Source organism: Macrobrachium rosenbergii, chromosome 56 (assembly GCF_040412425.1).
Source record: "Macrobrachium rosenbergii isolate ZJJX-2024 chromosome 56, ASM4041242v1, whole genome shotgun sequence".
Lineage (NCBI taxonomy): Eukaryota > Metazoa > Arthropoda > Malacostraca > Decapoda > Palaemonidae > Macrobrachium > Macrobrachium rosenbergii.
In genome coordinates this window covers 16,666,802-16,677,427 of record NC_089796.1, presented here as the reverse complement: position 1 = coordinate 16,677,427, position 10,626 = coordinate 16,666,802, and the positions used below count along the sequence as shown (strand labels likewise).

The following is a 10,626-nucleotide window of genomic DNA, read 5'->3' as shown; positions in this document are numbered from 1 at the left end:
ACATTTACATACATGTATGTATATACACATGCGCATATATATATATAATATATATATATATATATATATATAATATATATAACTATATATATATATATATTACCTCACTTCACATTTACACAATTTTGACTTGTAGGCATACATGTTAACGAATGTAACTAAACAAGTAAACCTTGCTCACCCAGCATGTAATTTTGCCTAAATTAGGGATGGCCTGATCGTCACCTTGGTACGGCTTCGAGCAGGTGTTACACTCTTATTAGGAATGTCCCAGTTCAAACAATGACAAGCAAGTTTCGAATACTCGTGAGATGAAAACGCAGGTTCTCATTCACCGTTTGATAAAAGAAATGGACACTGCAGTGTTTTATTATTACGTTCTTTTCCTGTGGACAGACATGGGCCCATATCCAGCCCAGGTCTGGGTCCCGTGGTTACCGGATAGGAGGATGGATTTTTCCTTATCACACATATGATTGAAATGATCCTAAAAAAAAATCTGGCAATGATCTAAGTAAAGGGGAAGACAGAGTCGACGATTTCATAACTCCCCTTCGATTCCTATCAAGAGGGAACATAAATGATAACATGACAACACTGTATTTGTGAAAAATGTTACAAATATAGACGAGGCCAATGTTAAAGCTTTATTAACTTAGATGTAGACGAGAATTTTACTTATCAAGTTCCATACAAATTGCTTGAACTAACCTTCGCAGCAGCTATTTGACATGTTAGCCCGCTCTTCGATAATACAATACTATAATATATATATATAATATACTATATATATATATATATATATATATATATATATATATATATATATATATATATGTGTGTGTGTGTGTTATATATATATATATATATATATATATATATATATATATATATATATATATATATAATATATATGTATATATAATATATTATATATATATATATATATATATATATATATATATATGTATATATATATATATATATATATATATATATATATATATATATATATATGTGTATGCATATACAGTAAATGCATGCAATGAATCCCACTTTATCCAGTCCTTGACAACCCGACTTACATATTTGAAGTCTGGGCTTTCTGTAGTTACAATATCTGAAGAACTGAAAATGTATCAACGTATTCCACTCATTTTATTTGTTTTACTCTCTTTTATGTAATCTTCAGAGTCTTATTTCACAGTCTGTGAGCTAGTGTGACATGGCGCGCCCATACTTTCTTACAAACCTGAAATAATAAAAATTAAACCAGCTACCCGTAAGGAATCCTCCCGGAATATGAGATTTAGGCATGATGCCAAGCGCTGGGACCTATGAGGGAAAATAGAGAGTAAAGGAGGTTTGAAAGGTGCAACAGGAGGAAAACCTCGCAGTTGCACTATGAAACAATTGTCAGGAGAGGGTGGAAAGTAAGATGGAAGAAAGAGGATATGAGCGGAGGTACAGTGAAAGGAATGAAAAGGGTTGCAGCTAGGGGCCGAAGGGACGCTGCAAAGAACCTTAAGTAATGCCCACGGTGCACAGCGTGAGGTGCACTGACGGCACTAACCTCCTACGGAGAGGAATCCTTCCGAAATCCCACACGCACTTACGCAGCTGTCTGAGGAAAAACTTGGTGTTGAAGACACAATTGTTGAATAAACCAAGATTCCGGCAGTTGCCTGAATTTCCGACAAATCTAACAAGACATCCGGGTTAAAGTGCAGGCAAAAGACATTGTAGTCTTTACTTCTGTTCGAGATAAATCTCAGACTGGTAAACACACTGTGTCACTTAGACACTTCAAAATCCCAAAAGACACATTGAATGGAGGTCTGAAATAATGCCAAGGTAAAGACACTGTCACTACTTAGTAATTGTAACGGACAAACCTCATTTGAAATTTTGTCTGAGATAATCTCAGACTAAGGTAAAGACACTGTCGTCACTTAGACAATTGTAACGGACAAAATCCCAGGGTAAAGGCATTGTAGTCATTTAAAATTTTGTCTGAGATAATCTCAAACTAAGGTAAAGACACTGTCGTCACTTAGAAACAATTATGTAACGGACAAAAACTTGTGTAAAGGCATTGTAGTCCAGGACTAAGGTAAAGACACTGTCACTTTGATAATTGTCATTTAAAATTTTGTCTGAGATAATCTCAAACTAAGGTAAAGACACTGTAGTCACTTAAATAATTGTAACGGACAAAATCCCAGGGTAAAGACATTGTAGTCATTTAAAATTTTGTCTGAGATAATCTCAGACTAAGGTAAAGACACTGTCGTCACTTAGATAATTAGGTAAAGACATTGACAAAAAATTTTGTCTGAGATAACCAGGGTAAATTGTACATTGTAGTAAAGACATTTAAAATTTTTGTCTGAGATAATCTCAGACTAAGGTAAAGACACTGTCGTCATTTAGACAATTGCAAATGAACAAAATCAGGGTAAAGGCATTGTAGTCATTTAAAATTTTAAGGTAAAAGACTGTAGTCATAATCAATTGCAATGACTAAAATCCCAGGTAAAGACATTGTCACTCTTGTCTGAGATAATCTGTAAGAAAGACACTGCAGACAAATTGTAATGACCAGGGTAAAGACATTGTAGTCATTTAAATTTTGTCTGAGATAATCTCACTGAGTCACTTTGCAATGAACAAAACCTAGGTAAAGACATTGTAGCTGTCTGAGATCACTTAGATAATCATTTAACGGACAAAATCCCAGGCAAAGACATTGTAGTTGTTTAAGGATTGTCATGAGATAATCTCAGATAAAGACACTCCTCAGACTAATGGACAAAATAGGTAAAGACATTGCATGTTTAAATTTTGTCGTCTGACTAAGAAAAGACACTGCAGTCACTTAGACAATTGTAACGGACAAAATCCCAGGGTAAAGACATTGTAGTCATTTAAAATTTTGTCTGAGATAATTTACCAAGGTAAAGACACTGTAGATAATCTCAAAATCCCAGACATTGTAGTTATTTGATATCTGGAGATAACTCAGTAAAAAGACACTGTAGTCACTTAGATAATGGAAACTGGTAACGGACAAAATTCCCTGGAGATAATCTGACTAGTTTGTAGTCATTTAAAATTTTTTGTCTGAGATAATCTCAGACTAAGGTAAAGACACTGTAGTCACTTAGACAATTGCAATGGACAAAATCCCAGGGTAAAGACATTGTAGTCGTTTAAAATTTTGTCTGAGATAATCTCAGACTAAGGTAAAGACACTGTCGTCAAACTTAGACATTGTAGTTGTAACGGACAAAATCCAGACTAAGGGTAAAGGCAATTGTAATGGACACAAAACTCATTTAATTTAAAATTTTGTCTGAGATAATCTCAGACTAAAAAGACACTTAAAGAATGAACAAAACCCAGGCAAACACATTGTAGTTGTTTAGAAAATCATAATCTCAGACAGTGTAATGGACAAAAGACATTGTAGTCCCTGGAGATAACTTAGACATTTGTAGTCACTTCTTGGACAATTGTGGTGGACAAAAACCTATGACAAAGTTTAAAATTTTGTCTGAGATAATCTCAGACTAAGGTAAAACTGTAGTCATTTAGACACTGTTGTAGTTGTTTGAAATGATGTCTGAGACAATCTCAGACTACAAAGACAATTGCAGTCAATGGGACAAAATCCCAGGGTAAAGACATTGTAGTCATAATAAAAAAAAGATTTTGTCATTGTGAAATATTTAAAATTTCATGTCTGAGATAATCTCAGACTAAGTCATTTAGACAATTGCAAATAAAAAATCCCAGGTAAAGACATTAGAAGAAAGCTTAAAGTAGAGGAATCAGACTTAAAGACACCAGACAATTAACGTAAAGACATTGTAGACAAGATAATCAGACTAAGAAAAAGACACTTTTTGGACAATTGTAATGTAGAGAAAGACATTGTAGTCGTTTAAAATTTTGTCTGAGATAATCTCAGACTAGAAGACAATTGCTGGGTAAAGACATCCATTGTCAGATAACTTGGACACTTAGACAATTGACAAATAATGGACAAAAATCTCAGACAAGAAAAAGACACTGTAACTTTCTGGACAATTAATGGACAAATTGTAAAGTCATATAAAATTTGTCTGAGATAATCTCAGACTAAGGTAAAGACACTGTAGTCATTTAGACAATTGCAATGAACAAAATTGGTAAACGGACAATAATCTCAGACTAAGGTAAAGACATTGTAGTCGTTTAAAATATTATTCTGAGATAATCTCAGACTAAGAAAAAGACACTGTAGTCACTTGGACAATTGTAATGGACAAAATCCCAGGATAAAGACATTGTAGTCATTTAAAATTTTGTCTGAGATAATCTCAGACTAAGGTAAAGACACTGTAGTCACTTAGACAATTGTAATGGACAAAATCCCAGGGTACTGCTGCCACTTGGGGAGCTGCTTGACTTTGCCTGGCCAGTGCCCTAGATCAAATGCCACAGGCAATAAAAAATACTTGGAACATTAATATAACATTTTATTTACACATAAAGCTACCTTAAGTGAGAAAATGACATAATAAAGAACAGAATCATAGTAACTTACACAGTAACTTACATTGTACTTTCAGCAGACGCATCGTCTATGGAATGTAAATAAAAAGCTATTATAATCAAAGTTATTTAGAATACCTTAGCGACATCAACAGTATATAATCATCAACTTTTACATTCCTTATGTTACCACGCTCGGCGATCAAGCTTAAATAGTTCGAATCCTTTAAAAAACTAAAATAGCATTATCACTCATTACAATACATACACAACTTACAATAAAAAGACATCATAAACTCTATGTATAATTAAAAAATTATAGACATTATGTGAGATGCACCAAAACAATGAATAGAAGTAAAACTTAGATTTGTGTGTTGAGTGCTTACGCTTGTTTTCATCCGGTATGTGATGATTAACTGGTGGCAATACTTCTACTTCAGTCCAGATTGATAAGAAAGTCTGAATAATTTTTAGAATATAGTATGGAGCTAAGAAAACATAAATGACTTCTCAGCCAAGACCATAATAATATGGAATTATATACTACACAGAAAAAGGGAAACTTCCTTATGCAGATATGTTTTTTATTCCCTAAATGTGGGAACAAAAAGCACATTAAACAAATGAGGCGAATGCTTAAAAACTGTAAAGCATTTCTAAATTTACAGACATAAATGAATTCTACAATGTACAAAAATGATCTCTGCAGTTTAATGAATAATGAAAAATTGGAGAGAAAAAGTTACAGTTGCCTGTCAACACCACACAATCCTCAAAACGAAAAATGCAAGCAAATCAATAAAACGAAATGAAGGCAAAACAAAAACAAATGAATAATGGACGTAAACAAGATGAAAGCAAGAGTAAACTTCTGTAGAAACAATAATTGTGTATAGTGTTAATGATTATGCCGTCCTATGGTATAACCGTACGGGTACATGGGTCGATCATGAAAAAGGAGCTGGAGCTTTTTGGAGATTTTGTCTGAGAGGGATTCTGATCTATTCTCAAGCTCCTCCAGTGTTCCAGAGAGCCTCAGGACCACTCACCGCCCCCAATAAGTAAAAATAAATTAAGCTAAAATACAAATGAGACCCCCGATTCTACAATCACCTTAGAAAGATAGTCAGTTGGTAAATTGTAAATCTGATTCAGAAGGTAAGTGCGAACGACCATAACTGACAATGAAAGGGGAAAGAATGGCCACAATTCTCTTCTGTGCCTAGATTTGCATAAAAGAGGTTGACAGCCATATACCATTGCCTCCATAGATGGTCCTGGTAAAGTAGGTGGCAGAAGACTTTAATATTCTTATGTGGCTACCAATATAAGTACTGATCAGACTCAAAAGTTGCTCTACTCCACAGGACGTGAAAGGTGTCTAAAAAAAGTGATGTTAGAAGGCAAGAAAGCTCGCCAGGTGAGTTAAAATTCGCAAGCCGAAAAGTTAGAGTTTTATAAATATAACCTTGGCTAAGATCCAAGTGACGGATGGGAGCGACTGGGTTTTATATCTATTCTGGTATGGAACATTTAAAAAAAAATGAGGGTCATATATATTTCAAAAGTGAGGGCCATACCTATTTCCAAAATGAGGTTTCATACCTGGAAACTAGCAACGGAACTTAAGAGTCATGCACAAGTATCAATGGGTCAATAGACAATGTCCCAGTAACTAGTCCGGGTAGCAACTAGCTCAGCTCCTTTTTCTCGAAGTTACATTTAAATAGGAACAAAATCGCTGGGAAGTTAATGAAGAATGAATTATGTAGATCTCTCGTCACATAACGAAGGCGACTGAAATCATGGTTGCGGTGGACATGAAGATTGGTTATTTTATGTTTTGTAAAAGGTTTTTTTGCGTTAGTTGCGTGTTTTTTTATTTGTTTTTCTCAGACAAAAAAATTGATGATATTAAAATTATACACAAAGTTGTGTTTAAAATTACATTTCATCATCTGCGTATACATACAGTAAATCTGATTACGTTTATACAAAGCTTCCGGTTTCAGCCGTCCGATGTCAAAATAAATATGTACAGAAAAACACAAACAGTTAAGATGACGTCATCGACAGACGAGGAAAGCTGAACTTCAACGAAGGCACTAAAAACTTTCAGGGGCCAAACTCGATCCGTGTTCTGATTGATTTGATCGATTTATATAGATTTTAGGCATACATGCCAAGCACTGGGGCAACTAAGGCCATTCAGCACTGAAACGGAAATTGACAGTAAAGGTTTGAAAGGTGTAACAGGAGGAAAACCCTCGCAGTTGAACTATGAATCAATTGTTAGGAGAGAGTGGACAGTAAGATGGAAGAAAGAGGATATGAAAGGAGGTACAGTAAAAGGAATGAAAGCAGTTGCAGCTAGGGGCCGAAGGGACGCTGCAAAGACCCTTAAGTAATGCCTACATGGCACCGCATGAGGTGCACTGACGGCACTAACCCCCTACGGGGTCGATCCGATTTCGAAAACAGAATCTTGGGCGGCCCCATCGAACGTGAAACGCTTAACCTACGATTAAATTAAGACAAGTAAATCTCAGGTCATAGTGCTGCGTAAACTTTTGCTCCTCATAATTATCATTACCTTTGTCACAGCCATTGCCCAGATCTTTGAGACGGTTTTGGATGTCATCAGAAAACTTGAAGAAGATTTATTGTGTTTACTTATTGCATTTTTGCATTCTACTTCTTGGCGTCAAGGCTGTCTTAGTTCGTCAAATCTACTCTATCGACAAAAGTCGTGTTTTCTGTTTGTCAGGTTGTGATTAAATATTACTTTTCCCATTTCCACTTACTCCGATGGCGTTTGAATTCGTCAAGAATTATTTTACCGTCAAACGTCAAGTTTATTGATCGTGCCATTGTGCTCATTACATGATATGTTACCAAATTAATGGCTCTTTTAGCTGGTTCCATACTAACACCTACACATTAAAAAGTATATGTTGTAGCCTAAGTCTTATTCTGATGAAAATTACTCTGGCAAGACTAGGGATCTTTCGCCTGCTTCTGATAATAATTTTTCTAGCAATGCTCCGCTCCCCTCTTCTTCCGAAAAGGGCTGAAGCATCGTGCATCGTTTATCGCCGAACCTTATCGTTGGGAATAATGCAGCGGTGACGTCATTCTCTGGGCAAACTAGGTAGACAGTGCTGGTCGAGTTTTATAACTGGAGTGAGGCGTTTGGCGCTGACGGTGGGCGACTAAGTCCCAATCATGGCGGCTGAAAAACTGGAGCCTGTTCCGACTTGCAGGTGTCGCCTGGGAAAAGAAACAGTAGAATGAGAACGTTGGAACGGGAATATAAAATTTTGGCCAAAGGCCAAGCGCTGTGATCTATGAGGTCGTTCAGCGCCGAAAGGAAAACTGAGAATAAAGAAGGGTTTAAGGTGTAGCAGGGGGAAAACCTTGCATTTGCATTATGAAACAAATTGTTAAAAGAGGGTGGAAGGTCAGATAGAAGAAGATAATATGAATGGAGGTACAGTACAAGGAATGACAGAGGGTGCAGACAGGGGGCGAAGGGACGCTGTAAAGAACCTTTAGTAATGCCTACAATGCATCACGTGAGGTGCACTGATGGCACTAACCCCCTACGGAGAAAATGAGAAGGTATTCATATCTACAGTATATACAGACATCAAAAGAGAATCACATTAAAATTTATACTGAAACAAAGTTAGTCATGTTTTATTTACAAAAAAATAAATAAATAACAACAACACATGAATGTCAATAAAAAGTTAATCCGCTTATTTCAACTGAATAATCGTTGCGATGTTGGTTTATCTCTTCTTTCCAAATGTCCAAAGGAAAAGGGAGTACCAAATGACCTTTACCTGGCCTAGGCCCAGAGAAATAACGAATCAAAAGGAAAGCGGGAAGTGTCTAATTCCTAAGAAAACAACACACAAGCGTCTCTTGAAAGTTCAAAGTTGAAAGAAGTCAGGGACACTGATCAAAGGGAAAGTGATCAATGACGACTCCTCTGGTGTCACAACAACCAGGGTCACTGACGCCAAAGAGATAGGGTAAACGAAAGCAGGAAGACAATTCCTAAGTTTAACAACTCCCAAGTTTGGATCTTTCCTAGATAGTGGCCCTCGAGGGTTTTCGGGAGTCGTTATCTTTAAGATATTTACAGATTTTTTGCTTGTGTTTTTTACTGTAATCCTCAACGGGCTTGTACTAAACACGCCGCAGAAGTGGATACATACCACGTTAAAACCCGTGGGGGTCGCTATCTAAGAAAGATCCCTAGGTTTATGAGAGGAGGGTAAGAGACTTAAAGTCACCAGTTATAAGACACAACACAAATGATGAGTTTCCTTGCAATACTTACTCCGAAGTATTATCCACAGCGACGTAGAGAGTGTTGCCTCTTCTGAGCATGATGTGTCCCGTCAACACAGCCGTCACGGTCCCATCGCCAACACTGCCAGACCACTGTAAACGTCGGCTGTAAAAGGAAATAATTTTGAATTTACAACAAAGCAATGCATGAATTTTCAAAGTGTTTACTTCAGCTTAATCCAACATTTATTTCTCACTTTTATCTCTTCTTTCCTTTCTCTCAGTGAACAAAAAAAGAAAAAATAAAGGAAAAAACAAACAAAGACAACAGGATCTAGTGAGAGTGAAAGCAATGTTCTTTCCCCATTGAAAAGAAATACTTAAAGGAGTATTGTACGTCTCTTGAGAATGATTCATGCTCTGACACAAAAGCACAAGGGTCTGAGAGAGAGAGAGAGAGAGAGAGAGAGAGAGAGAGAGAGAGAGAGAGCTCTTCTCATTTTCATCATCAATGTCTAAGTAACCTAATAGTAGTAATCTCTTAATATGGTCCGAGGTAGAAATCGTATAACTGAAAGAGGAGAAAGAGAGAGAGAGAGAGAGAGAGAGAGAGAGAGAGAGAGAGAGAGAGAGAGAGAGAGAGAGAGAGATATCTATTATATTACTTACTACCGTCTATTTGACATACAGCGGCTATCAATTTCATGAGATTTAATGTAGAAATCTTATCACACGGGGAAAATCCATTTGGCGGTGTGATAGAGAGAGAGAGAGAGCATGTATTATTACGAATCTGTGATATTCGCTCTAGCATATACATATATACGAGCGTAGGTTCATTAGCTCCAAATACAGTACAGCCTATGATATGTTAATGGCCGATTTTAACAGAACTGAAGGACTGAAGCAACAGAAATGAAGGACTGACGCAACCTTAATAAAATAGCACGGACTCATTTTTTTACGTATGTGAAGCAGATGATACCATTAATGTGCAAAAAAAAAAAGATGCACCTCCCTTTCAAGGATTCATTGATCTGATGTAACATTAAACTCTCAACGGGGATTAATTATTTATATAGTCAGATAATTGCAAGCTAACAGATGAGAGAGAGAGAGAGAGAGAGAGAGAGAGAGAGAGAGAGAGAGAGAGAGAGAGAGAGAGAGAGAGAGAGAGATCTATTATTTTACTTACTACTGTTTATTTGACATATAGCGACAATCAATTTCATGAGATCTAATGTAAAAATCCTATCATTTGAGAATATTCACTTGGCGGTGAGAGAGAGAGAGAGAGAGAGAGAGAGAGAGAGAGAGAGAGAGAGAGAGAGAGAGTTATTATTTCAATAATATTTCAGTTATTTAAATATATGCCCGCAAAGAGGCAGAGAGAGAGAGAGAGAGAGAGAGAGAGAGAGAGAGAGAGAGAGAGAGAGAGAGAGAGAGTTATTTCAATCATATTCTCAGTTTTTATATATCCACAGTGGCACCAAAGATAGTGGACAGGACCTTTGTTAAATACTCTCACAATAACCTAAGGTAGAAAATCTCAATCTCACCAGAGAAAGAGGAAGGGAAAGCTTTAGATTGTGCAAACCATCACCACCGCCCACTCACTTGTCCTTCGTGCAGGTATTGACGCAGATGTACGCGCTTATCTCGTTCCTAGGGATGAGGGCCGTGTTGGGTCTCCCCTTCGGGTGGAGGACCAGCGAAGCGGACACCTGATACAGTCCGTGCTTGGTCACCGTGAAGCCTCCGTGTTCCACCACCACTCGCCGC

At 36.8% G+C, this 10,626-nt stretch overlaps 1 protein-coding gene across 1 annotated transcript in view; it reads right to left on the bottom strand.

Annotated features, from left to right (window-relative positions):
• Positions 1 to 4,506: 4,506 nt before the first annotated feature.
• LOC136836453 (adipolin-like) overlaps positions 4,507 to 10,626 on the bottom strand; it is a 39,027-nt gene continuing 32,907 nt past the window's right edge. Inside the window, exons 5-7 of the mRNA XM_067100723.1 lie at positions 10,462 to 10,626; positions 8,894 to 9,010; positions 4,507 to 7,812 (exon numbers count right to left, since the gene is read on the bottom strand). The exon at positions 10,462 to 10,626 is cut by the window's right edge and continues 23 nt beyond it. Coding sequence (XP_066956824.1) covers positions 7,755 to 7,812; positions 8,894 to 9,010; positions 10,462 to 10,626 — 340 coding nt within the window. The 3' untranslated portion in view covers positions 4,507 to 7,754. The remainder of the gene's footprint in view (positions 7,813 to 8,893; positions 9,011 to 10,461) is intronic.